The sequence below is a fragment of the Oppia nitens genome, unplaced genomic scaffold (assembly GCF_028296485.1).
Source record: "Oppia nitens isolate AA-2021 unplaced genomic scaffold, nextdenovo-longstitch-racon4-pilon3 scaffold5_pilon_pilon_pilon, whole genome shotgun sequence".
Taxonomy (NCBI): domain Eukaryota; kingdom Metazoa; phylum Arthropoda; class Arachnida; order Sarcoptiformes; family Oppiidae; genus Oppia; species Oppia nitens.
In genome coordinates this window covers 7,133,309-7,158,896 of record NW_026533243.1, presented here as the reverse complement: position 1 = coordinate 7,158,896, position 25,588 = coordinate 7,133,309, and the positions used below count along the sequence as shown (strand labels likewise).

General features: G+C 22.9%; 2 protein-coding genes across 2 annotated transcripts; one reads left to right on the top strand and one right to left on the bottom strand.

Moving 5' to 3' along the window:
* Nucleotides 1–10,544: 10,544 nt before the first annotated feature.
* LOC128961334 (baculoviral IAP repeat-containing protein 5-like) lies at nt 10,545–11,027 on the top strand. Its single transcript, XM_054307562.1, has one exon. The coding sequence runs from the start codon at nt 10,555–10,557 to the stop codon at nt 10,984–10,986; it is 432 nt and encodes a 143-aa protein (XP_054163537.1). The 5' UTR covers nt 10,545–10,554; the 3' UTR covers nt 10,987–11,027.
* Nucleotides 11,028–19,352: 8,325 nt separating this feature from the next.
* On the bottom strand, nt 19,353–22,899 carry LOC128961695 (putative uncharacterized protein DDB_G0287457). The gene is made up of 5 exons (XM_054307955.1): nt 21,577–22,899; nt 21,121–21,465; nt 19,824–21,027; nt 19,494–19,557; nt 19,353–19,365 (listed from the first exon to the last, which is right to left on the bottom strand). The coding sequence occupies exons 1-5, from the start codon at nt 22,897–22,899 to the stop codon at nt 19,353–19,355; spliced, it is 2,949 nt and encodes a 982-aa protein (XP_054163930.1).
* Between the last annotated feature and the right edge of the window lie 2,689 nt (nt 22,900–25,588).

The following is a 25,588-nucleotide window of genomic DNA, read 5'->3' as shown; positions in this document are numbered from 1 at the left end:
ATAATATATGTTTTGAAAATATAAGATCAAAAAGTTTGCTGTCGTTGTCATTGAAATTTATTGACCGGTTTTTGTTGTAAATAAAACACAATAACAACAACAACAAGAAAGTCAAGAAAATAAGGTATTAGAAGAAAACAATTGACAACCGCTTGGATGGCCATTCATCTGATCCATTGAATGACTAGAAAATATATATATAAATAATAAGACTCAAAGTTTGGTCAACTCTAGACTTAAATAAAAGAGTCAACTAATTAATAGATTGTGAGAAAATACATCAATAGATAAAGTGTTTCACTAAAAAAATATATTATTAAATGAAACTTTCTATAATTAACTGTTGCTATTGTTGATAACAAATATATTGATAATATAGTTTAAATATACATAAAGTTTTACTTTAAAAATTCCTATTTTTATTATTTATTTATTTTTTGTGTTCAATTGTCACTATTAATATATTAGCAGTGCTGCAGATTGTAAGGTTTGACACATTAAGTTTAAAAAATAGAGAATCTAATATATTTTTAAAATAAAAAGTTAAGTTCAGTAATTATTTAATTAAAAAAAAGTAGTGCACAGTTTTTAATTAAAAAAATTTATCAATATTTTTTAAATCTTAAAAAATAATAAAAATATCTTTAAAATAAAATTAACATATTCAAGACTTGATTTTATACTTACATTAATACAATATATTTTTATAGCTTATATTTGACTTACAATACTGTATATATATATATATATATACAGTATATATATAGTATATATATACAGTGTACGTGTTTCAAATCAGATCTTACAAACAGTTAATCAATATTTTAAAACTATTTTTATGTCTTATTTTTGCAATATTTAAATTAACGTTATACTCTATTTTTTGTCGATAAATTTCACATTATTAACGATAGATTTGATTTGATTTTATTAAATTTAAAATATAAAAATGTTTGTATGTGTGTGTGATTTAGAGATGGGCAAATAGAAAGTTTCTAATAAATTTCCCTGAGAAAGTTTCTAGAAAGTTTCTCAGGAATAAATTTCTATAGAAATTTAACTTTTTTGTTATACTATGGGATCCCCATATCTATAGATATTGTAAAACTATAAATATATTAATGAGACATACTACTATACATATAATATTATACTATATAATGTACAAATTTGTATTGTACAAAATTGTGTATTTTGTATATAATTGTGTTTATATACAAAACCTATATAAATAATTATAATTATTTAATAATAATCAGTTTTGTAAAATTTTATTCACCATTTTATTATATCATAATTGAATAAATAAATTTTTTACTTTAATTAATAATTAAAATACTATTATTTAAATATTTTTATAAAAACAATGTTAAAGATAACAAATATCGAGAAAACAAAATTAACCATGGGGATCCCATAAATAGAAATTTCTTTTAGAAACTTTCTAGAAATATCTCTATTATTTTATAAATTTCTCTTTTTTGCCAACACTAGTGTGATTCGCGAATCGTTGACTGAAATACCAATCAAATCAATAAACATTACTTTTTACTGTATTTTGAACACACATTTGTTGGTATTGTTGTCTCAATTGTTTTGTTTAACGAAAATAATTTTATTAAATAATTTATATTTATTTACTAAATTAATTCTTGTGTCTAAATAAAGTTCGTGTTAAATATTACTGTATTTTAACGACAAACTAATTTGATTTTTACAATAAAACATTTCAAAATAACACTAAAATAAATTGTTTTTCTAGTAGTTATCACTCCTACTTTTCACTTAAAATGGTATCATTTAATGTAATTTGATTTTGTAAGTCGTWAACAATGTCAAAATAAACTAAATTATTTTGTTAACAAAAAATAAATTATCAGATATAACTTACAATATCCTATAATATAACAAAAATTAATTGCAAATATGAAAAAATTATTATTATTTCAATAGATTTTTAAACTTTTTGTTTTCTTTATATTGTCTTAATGTTAGACATTGATTCATATTATTAAACAAAAGTCAAACTTATCGTTAGAATTGAAGACAATTTTTAAAATTCAATATTTATATATAAATACTGTATATTGTATTTTAATAAAAAAATTGTTTTTACATTTTTATATTGTTTTAACACAATATATATTTATATATAAGTTATTCAATATTTGATATCAAATGTTAAATTTTCGAATACAACATTTGATTTCCATATCTAAACTATAAAATAAATAAAAATTTAATATATTATTTATTTGGCTAAAACTCTCTCTCTCTCTCTCTCTCTCTCTCTCTCTCTCTCTCTCTCTCTTTCTTTCTTTCTTTCTTAAATTCATTCACTCATTGATTTTTTTCTCTCACTCATTCAGTCACTCACATATTATTTTAAATAAAATTTTAAATATTTATAACAAAAATCATTTAAGTAAATATAAAGATATTGATTAAATAGTGTCAAAATATACTATACAGAAGAAAGTATTTATTAATTATAGAAAATAAAATAAATAATAAAATTAAGTAAATTTAAGTACATTACTAGTAAACTGTACTAACCGTTAAAATAATCTAAAACCGGTAAATGTATAAAAAATTATACTAAAATTAATGCAATAGTACTGTAGATTCCTACAGCTATAGTAAATTTTATGTAATTACAACAACAAAATACTCAAATTATTAAATATTTTTGTAATATTTAAAAAGTAGAGTATTGTTATTAATATTGTATTACAGAATATATTGTATTGTTGACAAAATAGTAATGAATGGTTTTAGCTATAAAATGGTATTTTATATAAAAAAATTTAAAAAAAACAATATTTAACTGATTATCGCAAAATATATTTAACTAGTAGTTTGTATTAAACTTGTTATTGTACTAAAAGTATTTTGATCATGTACAATTTAGTTACATTTGATTTAGATTTTATAGTTTACGAGATATGGCTGTCCCAATATACATAAACTTAATTTCATAGTTTAGTTTTTGAGCTAAAAATCAGTTTCAGCTATTTTGTCAAAAATATTTGCTAAATATATTCTAAAAATACAATAAAATAATAGCAAAGTTTTATCTTTTAATCACAGGTTTAATACAAAAAAAATATATTATATTAAACAATATTTAGACGTTTGATAATATATTGTAAAAATTCAGTAACATAATAGTTGATGTTATAATAGTATTTTATATATTTAATTTGCTTATATGTATAATATATAACACAGCTTATATTATTACAAATAATTTAATTATTATTATAACATGAAATATTGCAATTAATAAGTTTTTATTCATACGAAAAATATCTATATATAAATGTGTGTTTAAATAAATGTAATAATATATTTTAAGTTACAATAAAATAATTAATGATAGAAATAGTGAGAAAAGTGAATAGAAAAAGATAGAGTTATGTATTGTATTGTATGTTATCAATAGTATGAATGTTAGCAAAAATCAATTAATTTGATGAAATGTCCAAAAAAAGGATAGATATTTACTTAARCCGATTTCATTGACACATTCAATAATATTTTAACACTGAAAAAGGGTTTTTATTTTTGTCTTACAATTCAAATGATTTTTTTGACTCTGATTTCTTATGAAAGCAAAACACATATAATGAGCACACAATAAAAGTGTTGTGCAATTGACTAGTTTTTTGCAACAAAAATAAAATAATCAATCAATCATTTTTATTGCCAAATACATAAATATATCAAAATTATTATTATTATTACATAATAACAGCATTTCTTTAGTATTGTAAATACAGTGTATATAATATTAAAAAGTACACATTAGAAATCAAAATATCTATCATCTTATAGTATATATTATACTATAAGTTTGGTATTTTAAATATTTATAATGTAATACATATTACAATATATAATATACAGTATAATAATAATACAGTACAACAATACAGTATACTGTAARTAAAAAAATACATCCTATTACGATATTGTATATTAAATATTTGTGATATATTTCATGAATAAAAGTTATTTTGCTTTATTAAAAATATTTATACCATTATATTTGTATATATGTTTTGATAATATATACATAAAAAAGAGTATTCTTAAGCATTGCAAAACATTGGATGCATTTTTAATTTGACTTAAGAATCTTAGTTAATATTTTCTATCATTTTATTTTTGTTTTGCTATTTATTATTACAGTTATTTATCTAACGTTTAGAGAAAGATCTATAAGTTGAATAAAACACATGTATTTTAGAGACCATTTGGGAGATGTATTGTATATAATATATTTGTTTTCTCATATCTCTATCGCAATCCCTTTACAATTGTAAATGTGTTTCTTTTCAATTTCTACTGTCATTCAGTAAAAGCTATTTGAGGAGAACACACACATAAATACTAAATAAATGAATTTTTGAATCACAATATAAATAATATGCTCACAAACACACACTTTCTCTCAATCACTATATATTTATAGTATATATATATATATATATGAAATGTTTGTATTGATATTTCTGTCTTTTTTTAATAACAATATACTATACAGTAGTATAATCTATAAGTTATAGATATAAACGATTCCTATCATAAAAAAACATTGATTCACGTCTTTTATGAGTTTCTTATATTTTGTATAGTTTTTCTAAACACACAAATGTTAACTTTATTAATGTTATTGTAATTTATATAAGTTATTACATCTAAATGTATATCATATTAAGTAATATAAAAAAATATTATTCAATCGTATTTTAACTTATATAGTATATTAATTTTATTTATTTCTCAATGATTAGATATGGATATATATTTTCATATATATTTATACGGTATACTATCATATATATTGATAAATTATATCATAATCAAATTTATGGCTCAATAACATCGATAGAGAGAGAGAGAGAGAGAGAGAGAGAGAGAGAGAGAGAGAGAGAGAGAGAGTATGAAAAGTTTTATTCAATTATTGAATTGATTTTCTAAATATTTTTACACTTTATATAATACAGTACATACTGTATACCATTATATACATTAAATATCTACTGTATATATTCAAAACTTAATATAATAAAATATTTCTGTTACTAATATTATAGAAAATGTTGCGTCAATTGCCTCATCAAACATAGCTATCTGTTCACAAATTTGATGGTAAATTTACTTTTATAATGATAAGCACTTACAACTACAGTCATTATATGCTAATAAAGTATTATCTATTATATCAATTTATGATAAGTATTAACGCATCATCAAAGTCTGCAAAATTATATCAGTTATATGGCTAATAAATAACAATTATTTAATATTACATATAATTTTATTTTATTTATTATATAGAAAATAGTAAATTTAATGGTATTTATAGAGTAATATTATGTATAGCTTAGAGATCGATCGCAATAATCTTCAAGAATCTAAGTCTAACTAAATATATTGTATAATAGAAATAGTATTTATAATATTAATAATAATAATAATCTCTTTACAAGTTAGCTTCAAATACAAGTTTTGAATATAAATGATATCATAACTAGCATTATATATATTTATATATATAACACCATTTAATGCTATATTGAATTTACATAATTTWACTAAATTTTCAAAATTATATATTTTTATTAAATAATTTCTTTACTTATAATACAGGAGATATACTGTTATTTAATAATTATAGATATTGATTGAAATTTTGGTAAAATTTTAAGAATTGATGTTAATATGTATTGAAAGCACAYAATTCACTAGAGTATCGCATTTCTCTTATTTAATATAAAAGTAAAAGTGAATAAATAAATAAATAAATCTTAATATAATGTGACACATAATAACAACAAACTATAGGCACTGTTCAATCATATCAAATAAGTTAAAGTCAAAAAAGTGTTTCCCATTTACTATTAGTAGTTATATGGTTTGAAGTTTTATATATTAATCTATGATTCATCACTATTTTGTAAACACTGTTTTGTTTTCGTGATATCACTTTTTTCAGCACACAATTTATCTATAATATTATAGCTAATATTGTTACAATATATCAATAGTAATTATATAAATATATATATATATAAATTATATTTGATATTATAGAATATATTATACTTTATATAAATTATAGACCGTATATTATATAATAGATTTGCCACAAAAAACTAACTTTAAAATCAATATACTGTACAGTATTTTAGTAAACAATCAAATTTGGTTTTAAAGGCTTTCAAAATATAATACATTAAATATCATTATTTTAGTTTTATTTGACTCTGTATTTACATTTCATATGGAAAAAGAGCAGCCATTCGTGTGTTTAGTCAAAATAATAAAGTTTTTATGTTTTGTTTTTTGTTGCTTACAAAATATGCCGTCTTTCATATCTCTAAATAAATTTTATTTATCTAAAAAACTATGAGAAAGTTTTTTTTGATTAGAAATTATAATGAGTTATAAATAGACAGACTATTCATGACATAAAAATAAATACAATAACTAGCAGTCAATTCACTATCAATTTGAGACAACAACAAAAATTCCCAATATTTGCTTTGCTCTAGAAATTTGGTTTCATTTTTTTTGGCTAAAAAATAATCATATTATGATATTTATACAGTACTAGTATATATTGTGTGTATAAATATTTTATTATATAACATATACAGTAGTATATAACGAGTAAAATCAGTAGTTTTTTATACTGTAGTGCTATTCGATATAATATATAATACAGTACTATATATTAAAAACGTATAGACAACATATTTTTTTCAATGTACTCTATTATGATTTATTTTACTTAAGTATATAAAGTTAATCATATTTCTCAAACATAACATAGATTTTATATTATTAATTTTTTTGATAATTTTTTTACTTTACTATTTTTATGAAATATAACATTAATTTTAAGTATATTTTGTAATTAACTAATATAATACTAATACACTGCTTTACGATTGTATTTATATAAATGTTTAAATAAAAATACAATAAATTATTCAACCAAAAAAATATAATTTCAAATTATGAACATTTTATATTAGTAAAACTATTATGTGTATATACAGTAAGAAGCTAATTATGATAATATTTTTAAAATATCGTTTTTAAATTTTATCCTTTAAAATGTCAACAGTATTTAAACAATTTTATGAATTAAATTACGATATTATAGACAGTTTTTAAAAACATCAAATAAAATTGCTATCAAATTGTATTTATATTACAAATAAATATATAATAAATAAAATGTATTTAATTAAATTTTACTATAATATCAAACACTTTTAGTATTCGGCGAATAAATATGTTTTTTTTCAGTTTTCATCTCTTAATTTGAAATCAATTTACTATATTTAAGTTGTATTAATAAAAAGATATATACAGTATAATGACAACATAGACAACATGAGAGAGAGAGAGAGAGAGAGAGAGAGAGAGAGAGAGAGAGAGAGAGAGAGAGAGAGRCTGTAAATAAATATCAAAAACAACTCATGACTTGAATCCAAGACATGAAATCTAGCGTTAAATTAGATAAACTTTTTGTTTGTAACGTTTTATAAATGAAACAAACATAATAACTATCAATGAATTCAAAACCTTTTTAATTCATGAAAATATATGATCTTTTCATTTGAGTGTATTTGCCTTTAAGTAATTTAATACCAAAATTATAAGCAATTTAGCAAAATTAATTACAAAAATTTTCTCTTTATTTTGTTGAAAATTTTAATTAATTTTGCTTTTAATTATAGATTTTACTTACCATTTGTCTTAAAGCTTAATCTCATAATAAAATCCAGTCAATGAATATATCTTATTTATACATATGATAAGTATTTTTTTTATTGAACTTTTTAGTTTAGTCATTGGATCACATACTTGTGATAACAATATTTTTAAAAATTATTTTTATGTATTGTTATGCAATATTTTTTTTGATATTTCATTGTATATCATAATGATATATATTATAATAATAATAATAATAATAAAGTCTTTAGAAAAGATTGGATGAAATGATTATTATACATGAAATGAAATCATACAGTGTTTGTAAGTAAACGTATCGTTGAACAGTTAGTATCGAAAAAACCGGTATAAAAGAGAGAGACATACCAGTGATGCATAAAATGTAGTCAAGAGTTTAGTAAGGAATGGAAATTATATGTAAAATATATTTTTACTTTACTTTAAAGTTAGGATAAATTTTTTAACTTTAAAGTATTATTATTATTATATTTTTTTCCGGTGAACAACAACACTATAAGAGATTCACAAAAAATCTACTGATGTATTGATGTGTATATAAATATATATCAGTTTTTTAACGATCGACAGCACACACATACACACAGTACACACTATTTGAAAGCTATCGGTCCGATAACTAAAATCAAATGCCTAAGTGATTGACTCCGAGAGCGATAAACACGTGACAAATGTATTGTACTCTCGGCTCAGTTAGACATCGGTTTAGACCTTAATTTGTATTATAAAGACAATTGTTTGCTTTTGTCTCTGAACTGTTGGCAGTCAATAGTTAATAATAGTGAGGTTTCATACATTTTTATCGCACTCTCAGCTCTTTGTATACGAAATAACATACACTTTGAAGAATTGGTTGGTTGTGTGCGAGGAAAGGCATCACTTGCACGACAGCACAGCATATATTACATACTGGTTTTGAATGCCGTTCGCCAGTAAGCATAAGCACTGTTTCAATAGTATATAACATGCGCTCACTAACATTCATGCTCTTCCTGTCGGTGCTCATCAGTTTAACTGTGAAAAAGACATTTAAGTCGATAGAGAATATTCCTAACCATTAAAACTGGTCGTCAAAACATGTAATCATTGAATCCCTCCGATTATGTTGTGGTGGTCTCTCTCTCTCTCTCTCTCTCTCTCTCTCTCTCTTTCTTTCTTTTTCTTCGTTTGGATCGACAATCAAAATAAGTTAAATAAGTTTGTATTCGAGGCATAGGATTAATGAACCAAATCTAATATGAAATCAGTGATCAATTCTGTTCAAGCATTTAATCAAATGTTTAAATTTTTGGTCAATACTATAGCCAATGAAAATGTTTTGAATTTATTAAATACCGAAAACAAAGTAGTTATCCAAACATACAATCATATCTACTCTATCTCTATTGGTATGGCATCTCAATTATGATACATTATATATATTAAACTATATATTACAATAAAAACATATTTGGCACAAATTTAATACAATTTTAAAATATTTAGTTACTTTCACTCCAATGCATCTATTATTACTATAGATTAATTTATTTTTCATCAACCGAAAAAAATCAATAATTTTTTTATTATAACTTTATATATTTATTTTTGCTTCAATTCAACAGTACATTCATGTTTAACTTTATTTTTTTCATATACTTATTAAAAAAAGTCACATATGAAAAATAAAAATGTCTTTAAATCTTTAAATATTATTTTTAATGTGTGTTGAAAAGCTGTCGAAAACATTTTAAGATTTCTAACACCGATTTTATATTAATGTTATAATAAATATTATGTGAGAGAAAACATTTTACTTTTTTTCTGTGTGTGAATATATTATATTTTAACTTAATATATTAAGTGATGACAAAAAAGAAATATATAATATATTAAATGAAAAATCAAAATCATTTACTGTAGCACTCAATAAATACTGTTTACCTCTGAATACTTAAAGTATACATAAAAATAGTTTATTTCCATAGAAAATATCATAAAAACACCATTTCAAGCAAATATAAAATGATTTTATGCATAAAAGTTATATCTTTGACTTTATTTGAAGGCATAAACTTTTATACAATATTGTATGTGTATTAAAAGCCAAAAACACTATTAGATGAGCAATAAAGTCAAAAAATGTAATATTAAACATATATTTATTTACACATGTAGTTTATATACATATTTCACATAACATCACCAAAAAAATTTCGATTGACTAAAAATTTTTAAATTTTATTCAAAATCAAAAACGATAAATGTTATACACACTTAAAAGCAGGTTAAATAAATTGTCAATGTTAACCCCATGGGTTTTTAATATAATTTAATACTCAAATAAACGTTGAAACAATTTTACATTTTAATATTAAAAACTATTGATAACAAAAATATAAATATTATAAGATTTTATATCATTATACTACATTGGTATTTGGTTAGCAATAAACTTACGCAAATAAATAAACCTAACTGTCGTAACCATAAGAAAATTGATAACATAATATGTATTGTCAAGCATTATCTGATCACAATTATTTTATTTCAAAATTAATAGTTTCAAAATAAAGCCAATAATATTTGTATTCAACTGTCAAAGTGTTTAATTTTATATTATAATATTATTTACAATTTACACAATTACACAGTGGCAGTATACAAATATAATTCAATAATTTTATTTGGTAGTTAATAATTTCAAAGTTAATATAAATAATTATTATTAAATAATTGTATTATTTTTTCAACAAAATATTATAATAGTTTTAAATTCTTTAAATAAAGTCAAAAAAGATGTCGACCACTAAAGAGGTGATCAATGAGTTTGAAATCAAAGATAATGAGATGATATTGGAAACAAACCGATTAAATTCCTATAAGGACTGGCCATTAATGGACGGCAAGTGTACTAAAGAAAACATGAGTGCCTATGGTTTCTATCACTGTCCCAATGATGGCAAAGATCTTGTCAGATGTTTCTGTTGTTTCAAAGAGTTGGACGGTTGGGATCAATCGGACGACCCGTCGATTGAACACAAACGCAACAATGACTGCTATTTTGCCAATTTAGGCAAACCTCAGTCAAAACTGACATTATTTGAGTGGTTTAAGCTAATTGAGGAACGGGAGATCAATAAGGTTACAAAAACATATCAACGATTGCAAGATTTAATGAACGATKTAAGCAAACAGGTTGGACTCATTGACAACAATAAAATTATATAAATGTTTATTAATTAAAATAATTTTTWTGTATCAGTTAATAATGTGAATGTCTCTAAAATCTAAACATAGATATAATAATGCCATTAAAACAAAATCAAGTGTTATTTTATTTTATTTGTATTGAATATATAATCTATCATTTATAGTATGAGTCAATTAGATAGTCAAAAACACTGCATTTAAGGCAATCAACTAAAGGCAATGCTTGATCACAAATTATAATTATTTTTAGTTTATAATTTTTATATTTACTTAATTTTAAACAAATTAAAACTTAAATGTATATTTTTATAGTTAATACTAATCTTTGTATTTATGGAAAACATAGTTTATATAATTTATTTTTAAACTTTCAATTTAAATATAAATAAATTTTATATTTACAAATATTTGGTAAATATTGTTTTATATTTAACATATACAGTACTATATTAAGTTATCAATTAAAAAATACATTATTTAAAATTATATTTTTAATAATAGATGATATATTTTTGAAAAAATAAAAAAGTGTTAAAAAATAAATTGTAAATTTGTGACATTTTTTCAACATTACATATTTAGGAGATATGATATACTATTTATTATAAAGTTTGTCTAAAAATATTGAGCTTATTCTCAATGACAAGTAGTCATCATTTCTTATCACTAGAAATACAGTGTTGCGTTCAAAACAGTATTTTTAGATATAATATCATTTTTTTGGTGTCAACACTTTCGGCAACAATATATACTATACACGGATTATGAGCTATCGAAAACTCGGACCCTTTTTATGTATATTACATATGTTTTTTGTGTAACTATATCTCTATTAAATAATTATATAATTACATAAATGATGTCGCATTTTTTTAAACAACACATGACAATATGGTATCTTTTATAATTATCAAATGTAGCACAAAAAACATAAGTAACATAAATAAAAAAGTACCGAGTTTGTTCTGAAAATGTTTAGTGTATATATATATAGTATAAGTTATCATAAATTATTGGTTAGTGCTTAAATTTGGACACAACAAAACTATATAATAAATCTATATATTGTATATATGTAATTTATTGAAGATGCAATATATATTTTTGCTAAATAATATATTACAATTTGATACAAAATAGTTTAAATTTTGTGCTAGACATGTCTATATTATAAATTTATATTATAATTATCATATACTGTAGTAGTTATGTGTAATGTCAATAAAAGTTAATAATTATTAATAATTTGGATGATTTTTCGAAATTATATAAATAATTAAAAAATCAATTTTTGGAAAATTTAATATACTGTATAATAATACTATAGCAGTAAGTGCTTATATTATGCAAATATTAATAATACTGAAAATTATATGGTATATATTTATGATATTATTACGGTATTATTATATGTTAATCTATAAATACTTTTAAAATATAAATCATATAAAATTGTCAACTTTTTACAGTAAATTTTATTATAAAATATTTACTAATAAGTCGAAGAAATTTAATAAATTCTCTAAATGGCTTTATATTTAATGTCATTTAATCTATTTATTTATTTATATTATCAATTGTCACAATATATTGTCACGAATTATTTATAAAATTATTATGTATTATTTTTTTAATTTATTAATAAATATCATTTTAAATTATAATATAAAGTTATAATATTTTGTGACTGTTACTAGTACTGTACCAATGATATAGTATATGTTCTATTAAATATAATAATCAAATATATAATTATAAATGTTAGATAATTTATATAATATATAATGTTAATACAAATTAATAATATTCTTTAATATAAAAAATAGTGATAGTATTTTTTCAAGAATAATTATATCAAATACTAAAGCTATTTGTAAACCTAATGATAGTTATTTACTTTGAATATTAGTTAATTAAGTTTAATATAAATTTTATTTTTATGGTTTTGTAATATTAATTTATATTTTAGAAACTTTCACAAAAATACGTGTTTGTAAAAAGCGTTGCAAAAATATAAACATAAGATTAAATGAACAAATTATATAATTATTATATATAAAGTAAAAGTATAGATACTGTAAATTTACAGTTTTTATTATTATTATAAAAATACTAATGTTTAAAAAGCAATTGATATTTATTTTTTTAAATCTATAAAAAGCAAAATAACATCAATGTTAATAATACTAATGAGYAAAATTAATTAAAACACAAAAAATATTCAATTAAATAAAAGCCGCAAAAATTTAGCTCTTGAGCCATAAGACTGTCAATGAATTGTAAGTAAAGGGAAAACAGATATAAAATACTGGGAATACTTTGGGAAGAGTTTTGATATTGTGTTGGCTCATTCATTGCTCTCTCTCTCTCTCTCTCTCTTTCTCTCTCTCTATCTATCTCTCTCTCTCTCTCTCTCTCTCTCTWTCTCTCTCTCTCTCTCTCTCTCTCTCTCTCTCTCTCTCTCTCTCTCTCTTTCACTCTCTCTAACTCTTAATTTTCTTTTTATATGTTTATCTCTGAATTCAAAAAGTTTTCACAAATAGTTAAACGCATTCATTATTTGTTAGTCYTTTAATGTTGTATTTAAGAGATGAGAAATGCATTAAAATTGTATGAGTAGTTAGTTATTAACAAATAAGAGTTTGTCTTATCTTATTGTTATTGTCTAAACAATTACTGATGACTTCCACACAGTATTTTCACTAAATTTATTCACAAAAAATCAGTTATATTTTATTATACAGTATTTTGTCTGTTAAAATCAATTCAATTGCTTGTCTATAGTTTTACCTTGAAGTTATTTTTACTTCTAATTTATTTTTATTTTATCACAAAACTATTGTTTTACCAACACATGAGTACAATATCTTTTATTTAATCAAACGAATTGCTTATTAAAGCAATTAATTTAATAAAAAAAAGTTTGTTCAATAAATATAAACAAATCGTGCGTTTAGTTAATAAATCTAATTACATGTACTACTAATTAAATAATGAATTGATATTAAATATTTAATATATTTATTTTTATGAAAACTTACACAACTACTTGTATTATTATTTTTTAATACTATACATATGTAATACATATGTACACAAAGCAATGCTATTAATATAATTTTATGCAATTATATATTAAATAAAATACTAATGTATTTATTCATGTAAATTACTTGTATTTGCATTATTTTAATGTTTATTACTCATATACTGTAATAATGAATAACAGTTATACATATTGTTTAATAAAATATTGCAATACTAATACTATACTTTTTTTGTAGTAAAACTTACGGTATCTGTCAATTCAAATGAATGTTTAAATTTAAAATAAAAATCAGTATATTATTAACATTCTTTAAATAATAATCTCTTTTATTTACTTTTTTGATATTTTTGTAATAAAAAAATAGTTTTACTGTACTTGCTTTTAAATAAAAAAATATATATATATTAAACAAAAAGATTTTTTTATATAAAAATTATAATTTTGTACTTAACTATTGTATTAAAAATTAAATTGAATGCCTGAAATATTTTTAACATTTRAAAAATACAGTATTATTTTAACTGTTGTTTACTATTAGCTAATTGGATATATTCTCTATAATATGCTATTTATAAAAATTTTATTACTTTAAATTAGCGATATTTTTAAACCACTATATTTTGTATTAAATTTTATTTTCTTTATATTACATAATATTTATAAATCCACTATTGAAATGTCAACAATTGAAAATGCTTTACTTTATATAATAAAATTTGTCGTTTTATATAAAACAAGCTATAAAATAAGTCCCTATAATTTATTTATGCATAAAAGTTGAACAAATAATAAGGTTATTAAACATATTTTAGCTATGTAAATTATTTTTTAATAAATTATTTTTAGGCACATTAAATTCTGTAAAATTAAGTCAAATTATTATTTTAAWTTTTTTTATGCAATAAAAGACAAGTCATTTTTGAAACATATCTTTCATAACATAAAGGAAATGATAGTCGAGAGTAAAAAAAGCCATTTTCATTGATACGACAAAAATATGTGATCTTTTTTAACTCAACTGCTATTTGACATCTTTTTGAAGCTATTTATAATATCTCACACAATCATATAATACGAAACAATTGGTGTATATATTTGAAAAAATTTATATATAAAAAATTTATATATAAAAAATTTTATTAAAATAAATATCTGCTTTATATATATATTTTTTTAATTTTATAATATTATATAAAAATTATTTCTCATAGTGATGTCTAAAATTTTTAGATTCACTACATTTAATAATAACAACGTTTAGTGCATTAAAATAAATTTTTAGATAAATAATAATACAATAAAAATAATAATAATAAAAAATAAAAGCAAACTTAATGTCAAAGAACTCTGACTGAGATTTTTTAGACAATAAAAATGTTTGTCATTCTTATCAAACACAACGATGTGATGGCAAAGAAATGAACGATAAGATAAAGTATTAGCAGAGAGAGAGAGAGAGAGAGAGAGAGAGAGAGAGAGAGAGAGAGAGAGAGAGAGAGAGAGAGAGAGAGAGAGAGAGAGAGAGAGAGTAGGTCTTGGATTTAGTGGTATACATGATATTCAATAACCAATAGTGTAGGTAATACTACTACTGGTGCCCATGTCTTGAATGATGCAAACGTGACAACAATACATATGATTTGAACCATTTTCGTGTATATTTAGTCACAACAAAAATAGCCAAAAAACCAACAAATAAATGTCAGACACAAACAATTCAATAGAAATATGTAGTAAATAATGGTTTATTACATAACCATTGACTATCAGTTTTTTAATGACATGTATGCACTCCATTGGATATCTTATCTTTATTTACAGTTCATTTCACTTTCAATTGTAATATAATCCAGTAATTTACTGTTTTACACAAATAATAATTATATAGCAAATGAATAAAATGATTGATTTAATTTTTCTCAATTATGTGTATACCAGGGTTGCGGCAGTTCTTTTGTTCTATGGGGGTGAAGGGGGAGGGGTCAATTCACAAAAATTTCAAAATAATGTGCAGGGTACTGGGGGGGGGGGGGGGGGGAAATCGACATTATTGCATTTTTTACCCAACAAGGGTGGAAGTTATGAGAAAATTCCTTACAAATTCTCAAATTTCCCKAAAATTCCCAGAAAAATTGGATAATATTTCCAATAAATTCTCATATTTTCGCCAAATTTATTGAAATTTTACTTAAATTTTAAAAATAAAAAATAATTTTACATTAATAATTATACAGTAATTAATGAGTACTAGTATTCTACGATTATTATTATTACTACTACTTTAAAATCATAATTGACTTAAAATAAAATTTATCATTCTAAAAAATAGTTCATTTCTAACTTTTAAGTTAAATGTTTTTAATAAAAATTACTAATAACTAAAGTTTAATTATTTTACTTAATAATTTGTTGTAAATGAGTTATTAAAACATAAAAATTAGTTAATCAAAATATATTAATTAAAATCTCCAAAATCTTTGTCTATGGGAGAGGGGCTAAACCCCACCCTACCCACCAAATCGCAACACTTGTGTATACAAACATTGTAGTATTATTATAAATATTAAATGTTTAATAATAGCATTAATTTAATAAGTTTATATTAATAATCGATATAAATAATACAATAATATAAAAAACATAAAAATTCTAGTAATTTTTAAATAAGTTTGCAATCAATTGATTATATGAATAACGGATTTGATTGTGTAATTCAATGCCTGAAATCCATTACAATAAACATTGTAACATAAAATGCATTTGCAGTCAATTCTGTGAACTTTTTTGATGTATTGGATTATTTAGACAATCAGTTGTTTGCCTCCAAAACAAACCATTCAATAGTTCTCTCTTTTAGTTTTCACAAACTCTCTCTCTCTCTCTCTCTCTCTCTCTCTCTCTCTCTCTCTCATTCATTCATTCATTCATTCATTCATTCATTCATTCATTCATTCATTCATTCATTCATTCATTCATTCATTCATTCATTCATTCATTCATTCATTCATTCATTTCACATTTATATCTTTGTTTTCTTAAAGATTTTCTTCAGATTCATGTAATTTTAGCTAAAATATTTCGAGACACGATTTTTAAGAGATTTGAAATTATTTCTTATTTTTGTTTACTTCAAATGCAGTTATTATTTGTTTTATTAAATAATTATAATTGAAAGTACTTAGAGTAATGTAATAGGAAAGAGAGAGAGAGAGAGAGAGAGAGAGAGAGAGAGAGAGACTACTATTTCTTTCGCTCATAAAGTTATGATATTAAATGAAAGCAATAAAATTGATTTTCATTATGTATGTGATATATTAAATTACGGTATATCCATCCTTATATAGTGACTGTAAAAAATCTATACAAAAATTTGGTGCAGACATTGATTTTTGTTATAATATTTTTATCTTACTGTACTATATTTATTAAAATAGCAATGTCTGATATAATATGTTATTTATAATATATTTTTCATTTTAAACACAAATTATAATTAATTTCAAAACAATAATTAAATATTTAGAAACACATGTAAATCAAATTTGATTTGATGGGCGTTTCCTACAACTGCTGCAAATTAAATTCAATTAAAATCAAATATAACTTACTTTATATCCATTAATATTTTATTTTTGTTAGATTATAATTATATATATTTTTTTAATTCTTTAATTATATTTATGTGAATCTAATATATGTACATAATTAAACTGTTTGGAAAATAAAATTTTAGTAACTTTTTAAGTTAAAATATTTTGTTAAATATCTATTTAAATATTTTACTTACAGATAAAATGTGAATATCATTTGGACAACCATTTAGACACTATTTGGATATCATTGAAGACAGTGATGCATTGCTGGTCCAATAAAAACGGTTACCAAATATTACTTCAATTTATTGTTATTTGCGATAAGATATCAAAAATATTTCTGATCCAAGAGTTGATGGATGTTTTGATGTCGATATTCAATCTAAATGTATGTATTTGTGTGTGTATTATCTCTCTTTCTTTCTTTCTTTCTCTCTCTCTCTCTCTCTCTCTCTCTCTCTCTCTCTCTATGCGTGTGTGTATTAGTTGTGCCCATATATTATCATAACGTATGAGTTTTTATTTCCGAAATCACTTAGACAGCGGATAACAAGTAATTTAGATACACATTTTGAAGCCAACATTTAATTGATTAACATATCATATACTGCATTATACTGTAGTTCACACAAATTGAATTATTATTATTTGAAATATTAATTTGAAAGTATTATATATTAACATTTTTGCCACATTTACTTATGGGGTCAGTCATGTGATTTTGCGATACAATTTTTGCCATCACTTGATATTTATAGTAYCCAACCTATTAGCCCTACAGTTATATATTGACTATACTGTTATATAATATTTATGATATTGACAATTATATATTATTATAATAACATCCATATTATAAGTAGATGCCTTATAGACACACACACACACACACACACACACACACACACACACACACACACACACACACACACACACACACACACACACACACACACACTATACTGTATATATGTTGACACATGTGATTTCCCAAAATAACCAATCCTTATACTTGAATAACCATTATTTTTGGGTTCACTAAATATTTTGTACATTACTTGCTGTGTCTCTAATCCCAATAAACACTATAAATTATAATGTATACAGTATTGTGTAACAGTATACTACATAAGCGTCCATTTGATTGTATATAAATTTACTCCTCAAYAGACACCCCATACTCTAATCAACATTAACTTTACTAATAAAAAATTATGTGTAAAGATATATCAACAAAATGCCACAAAAAAAATATTTATGGAAAACTAAACCAATTATCATTAGTCTTTTCATAACAAATTTATTTTTATTATTATTATATAATAAATTATATATAGAATGGAGAGATATTTTATAATAGTTTTGATAATATAGTAAAATATATACAGAGTAGTCAAAAATAGTTAAATGTTTAAAAATAGCTGTTTTTTTTGTTTATTACAAATTGAATTTTATTCATTAATTTTACTTATCATACAATTTGTTACTTTTTTCAGTGCTTTTATTATTAATTTAATAGATTCTAGCTTTTAATGAAACATTTTATCCTAAACTATATTCTCACTCTCTTATAGCTCACAACTTAATACAGTTCATACCATTAAAAGACAAATACACGAAAAACTAATTAATGACTAAATATTATAACAAAAGTTTATATAAAAATAAACAGAATTTAATATATTTAGAAAATGTTAATTACAAATAATTAAAAATAAATCAAATAAATTACAGCACTTTTATCATTGACTATTACTAGATATAAACAAAATGCAGTAAAATATTTGTCTATTACAAAAAAAATTAAATTTATTTTTATATAATTTACCCTAATTTATATGTTAAAAGATTTAATTATATCTTTAATACTGTTGACGGCATACCTAAGACCAGTGGTGGTGTGATTTTTGCCAGTTATAGCCGGTTTAGACTCTGAATTCATAGTATCTAAAAAATACAAATTAATTTTTACAGAATATTCTATACAAAATATATTCAAACACAATAGTTTACGTACGAAAAAAAGACAAACATATATAAAATATTGATAATATTACTGAAATATATATTGAAATAATCAAACAGTATTCATGCGATATACTGTATATTGTGATAAATAATAAAATGTCTCAAATGTTTGTATTGAGTTTTGTTTTTTTTATGTATACTTCAATGAAATCCACACAAAAAAATAAATAATAAAAAGCGCTTACATTGAGCCTTGTGTTCATCAATTGCGGACTGCGAGCTGATCCCAGATTTTATATCAGTAGCAGATGTTGTCGGCCAATGAGTGGTGTGCTCTGTCTCACCATTTTTAACGCCAGTAGTTATCTTAAGATTGGGATTTATACGCTTCAGATCGATAAAAACCGGCGCAAAGTTATGGTTCTGTGATATCCTTAGAGTTTTATTCAATTTGTTTGGTTTCATCTCAACTAATGTCTTATCATTTAAATCACCATTTGATCCACCAATCAATTTCTCAGCCGTATGTTTAGCCACCGATTCTTGTCCTCTGTTGTCCTCTTGTTCTTCATTGACTCCTCTTTTTGATTTTATTAACTCATTTTTCGACTCTTTTGATTCTTCTTTTAATAACTCTTTATCTTCCTTATCATCACTTTTGTCTTCATCTACTTTTTCGTCATCACTTTTGTCATCATTAGTTGTCTCTTCATTTTCCTTGTTATCTATATTTTGTTTATCGTTTTTTTCTTTGTCTTCTTCTGTTTGTTCACTATTTTGTTTGTTATTATTTTTCTCATCGTCTGAATGTTCTTCTTTTGATTCTTCTTTCAGTTCTTCAGTCTTTTCCTCTTTTATTTCCTCTTTTTCTGACACTTGTTTTGATTCACTTTCTTCGTCATCTTCTGTATCATTGGTACCACTCTTTGAATCTTTGTTATCGTTGTCGTTCACACCATTGTTATTATTATTTTGTTCATTACTGTCGTTATTGTTATTATCCGACTTTTGTTTGTCTTCTTCGCTATCATTGTTGTCCTTTATCTCGCTGTTTGAGTCCAACTCTTTTTCGACATCGGACTCAACATTTGTAGTATTGTTTGTCTGATCCAATTCAATCTCATCGCTGTCTGTTTCTGTCAATTTGTCATCAGTTCTTTGTCGAAATTTTTCATTTTCTTTCTCAATATTTTGCAAAAAGTTTTCGTGATTTTTGTGGAAATCATCCGATGATTTGTACTCGAGTTCCATATCGTCATTATTTTCATCAATCTTTTCGTTAGTCTTTTCGGTATCTTTTTTGGACACTTCTTGATTTGACTCTTTTGGTTCGTCATCGAAGACAACCTGTTGATTGGTTCCGTCTTCGTTTTTTTCCTGTTCCACTATAAACTCTTTGTCAAAATATTTTTCCAATTCATCGGCACTTAAATCRACTTCTTTGGCAAACTTATTGTTAGTCAATTCCTCAATGTCTTCGTCATCGAATATATCTCTTGGTTTTGGTGTTGTTGTGGTTGTGGTTGTAGTAGTAGTGTCCACATCTAATATCATATATTCTTCGTCGTCATAAAAGTGTTCGTCTTTTCCCAGATCTGGTTGTTGAACAAGTTTTTGATCGTTTTCTTCATCGAAAGACATAAAAATGTTGGGCAACTTAGGTGGTGAAGGAGTAGCTATGGAAATGGTATCATCAAATTGGTCGTCATTTAGCAGGTGATGATTGTCGGCATTTTGCGGAATAATTTCGGTAATCTCTCTAACGATTGCAATCTCTTTCTTAATAGGCTTTCCTTTCAAATTGTTTGGTCGTTTTGTTGTCTTTTGTATATTATTTGAGTGCAAATTATGATAATTTTCGTAAAACGGCACGAATTGATGGTTTCTCTGTTTGTTTATTTGTTGGATTCGTTGAATGTCATTATTATTATTATTATTATCATTATTATTATTATTTGAATCTCTGTTTCCTTGAAATGGATGTACTTTTGGCCTAACATTTATCGATTCGTATGGATTGTTGAAACTTCTGGAAAAAGTTGTAGTTTTTTGTTGGCCATAGTTTTGAATATTTTGTTGATTAGCTTTATTTTGTTTGTGCTGTCGATTATTATAGAAGTTCTTTGGATCTGATTGTTTGAATCGATCGCCAAAAAAATGTAAATTATTTTCTTTATTTGTCTGATATTTTGCTGGAATTTTTTGTGACTCTTCTTCATTGGTATTCAGCGGCGGAAAGTAATTGTGATTAGTTTGGTATTGATTATCATTATTGTGATCATCAGTTTCCGGTGAATTAAAATACTCTTCAGTTTGCTCTTCAGGTAGACTCTGATGATTTGAAGGAACAAATTGTTGTTCATTAAGATTATAATTTGGAAACTGTTTGTCATTTTCTTCGTGATTGATATCACTCGAGAAGGCCTCAAATGATCGCATATTAGATTCAATACGATTTTTATCTCTATTTTTAGGTAAAACTGTTTTCAAACCCAAATTACTCGATTCTGGTCTTTCATTGTTGTGACCAATAATCTCAGCATTTGGTCGTCTATATTGATGATTAAAATTATTCTGTATTTGGTTCATAAAATGCATCTCTGGATTAGCGATCATATTGTCTACATCTAAGTTGTCGTCTTGTTGTATGTTATGATGCTCTTCATCCGGATAATCACTATTGGGTACAAAGTGTCTCAGATTATGTTCTTCAAGACTATCAATACCATGATTTTGACCAAATTCTTCGTCTCTACTAAATGGTGGCTGAATTCTTAGATGTCTCTCATTTTCAACTATCTCTGGATAGCGAGTATTTTGCAGTTGAAAATCGTAATCATTGAAAGTCTTACGATTAGCCACTTGCGATGGCTTTTGTTTTCTCTGTGGTTTTTGATGAATTGGCGATCGTTTTTGTTGGTGTTGTTGATAACTATTATGTGATAACATTTGGTGTTTATCATTAAATGACTTTATATTGTCATCATTGGTATTGTATGGCATTTGTTGTCTCCACTGTGGATGAGTCAGATGTCTGGTGTCTCTTCGTGAATGATGTGACTCTCTATCCCTGTTTGGTCTTTCACTGGTAAACTCTGGACGACTGGAAATTGTTGGATGAGCTGCCGTTCCTCTGTTAAGCACAACATTGTGATTCCTATGCTGTTGATGCTTATGTATGGGTTGTATATTGTTAGACCCTATGGGTCTCCTATGAATGTATGCATTGGATGCACTAATTTGTGAATCAAATTCCTGTCCACAAACTATTAATACACTGATTATATGGAAATATATTTTATACGAACACAATCTATACATTTTATTAAATAGACATTATTATAGTATATAAATTTTTTTTGTATAATATAATATTATTTAGATTGTCTGTCTATTGGTGCCGTTATATTATTTGCATAGTTATTGTCACAAACATCAATAATACAATATATGCAAATGAGAGCACAGTTATGCCATACGGCTGAAGATAATCACTCACTAAAAGTCAAAGTACTTATTGAGAAAGTCTTTACAAATGAAATCATAAATTGAAATACGATTTTAATAATAATAATACCAGCGATAGGTTGTTGTTATTGTTAACACAGAATATTGTCATTCAATGAAAGCTATGCATTGATGAGTAAACTTTTATTTTTATTTATTATCTGTTTTTAGATCTGTTTAAAAAGTTATTAAATATAATAATTTTAAAAAGTACTAAAAGCTATACTAATGAATTATGAGCACACATTTTTATCAATAAAAATAATTGATATCTCAAAACACTGTTATTAGTGTCGGCAATGGGCTATAATTTTTCTGTCATAACTAGTTTAAGCTTAAAAGACCATATTATATTATATCAATATAATAAATATATCATAAAAATAAATTTAACGTTACATAAAATTACTGTTATGTGTATTTAATTTTTTTGTGTTTTTGTTTAAAAATATTGTATAACAAATATACATTTGACAATAAACAAGTTGTATTGTACTTTAGTGGTGTATAAATCTAGTAAATTATTTGATGCATGAAGTTTTAACATTTAACAAATAAATCTCAAGTGCTTTCTAACAACAACTAAAAATTTATTTTTATAAAAATTTGTTTTTTTTATTTAACATTTTTACATACAATCAATTGATTAGATTTGTGTCCAGCAAAGCATATCTCATATCAATGGTATTAATGCTTCCTATTAATGGAAAAATAAAATACAAAAAGCTTTGTATTTTGTATTATCAATTAAATTACTTATTTGTAAATAATTTATTTTTTATTTAAAATATAAAAACAGTGTTAAACAAATCGTTAATAAGCTTTACATTATAAACTATTTTTTTATAATTATTATTTTTTGTCAAGTAGCTATAAATATAGGATATAATCTATTATAACTAACAATATGTTTTATTATGCAGACAATTGAATCTCTTTTTGTTGACCACAAATCTAATTAAATTTTTACGGATATAACACATTTATGTTTATATTTTTAAAACATTTATAATTAAAAAAATAATATATATTATATAAAATTAACACAATAGACTAGGAAGGTACTGTCTTAATATTAGAACTTATATTACAAATTTTCTAAAAAATGACAGATATTGTTTTATTAATAAATATTTTTACAACAATAAAATATTTTATAAATATAAATTAATTTTTTTTTATTGAAATGTGAATTACTATTCAAAAATAAATTAGCTTATAATTAAATGTTATTTGTGTAAATTAAAGCATTATAAAGAATTTTTTCAAAAATGTTAATTATAATAGTATGTAGTACTGTATTAAGTTTATATAACTTAATAATACAATAGTTGCCAAAAAATTTAGTTTTGTTTACATTAATAAAAATATTTACTTTAAAAAATAATTAACTTTACATTTAAAACATATTATTACAAATGTGATTACAAATACTAACATTTTTATTCAAATAAACATTAAAATAAGTGAATAATAAAATTATAATGTTGTTATATTTAATTATAAATTAAATATAGTTTTTAAAATTTAATAATTTACAAAAGCATTCACTGTTTAGTAATTTATTTAAAATTATTTAATAAAAATATTTATCTATTTATAATTTGTGCATTTATATTATTAAATTATATGCTTTTCTAAAAATCCATATTTAATAAGCAAATAAAGTTGAAATAAAATAAAATAATTTTATTTATTTGCTTATTATGTTTGAGAGTTTGTCTCTAAACGTGACAAAACACGATTGAGATTGAAGTGAACCCAACATAACATAACTACAGTACATAACAGACATCTCATTCATAATCGATAATCGCTTTATATTTGAGTGATTCTCGCATTTGATGTCACATTATATTCATTGTTCACATAAATTCATAGCCAATAATAATAATAATAATAAATTGGACAAAATATACAGTACTGTACATACTTTAAATAAATGTCTTTTATAAGCAGTCATTGAAGTATATTTGAGGTCACAATAGTTTTGCATGACTTCAATGTTAAAAAGATTCAAATTTTATTTTTTAAAAACTAAATATAAATAATATATTTCTAGTTATTTTTTATTTATAAGAATTTTAAATATATTTATCAATATATCATGCATTTCTGTAAGTTAAACTAAATCATTTTATTTTTTTTATTCAAATACAAAGCAATTGATAATTTTTAAACTATACCTAAATGTAATATGTGTTAAAATTTACAGTACATTAATTATTATTTATACTTATATTTATAAATTATAATTAACTTATCATTTATAAATTGTTATCAAATACAATACAATATAATACAATATAAAAGTATCCAATTTAATAGATATAAAACCAAAATTCCAAATTTCAAATTAATTGATTATAATTTTTGTTATTAATATTATTACAATTTATTACTACTAATTATAATATTAATTAAAAAAAATAATTATTGTATTACCATGAGCATATTTCATTTAAATAATAATAAATGTTCAAGAAAATAAATTTCTGTACAT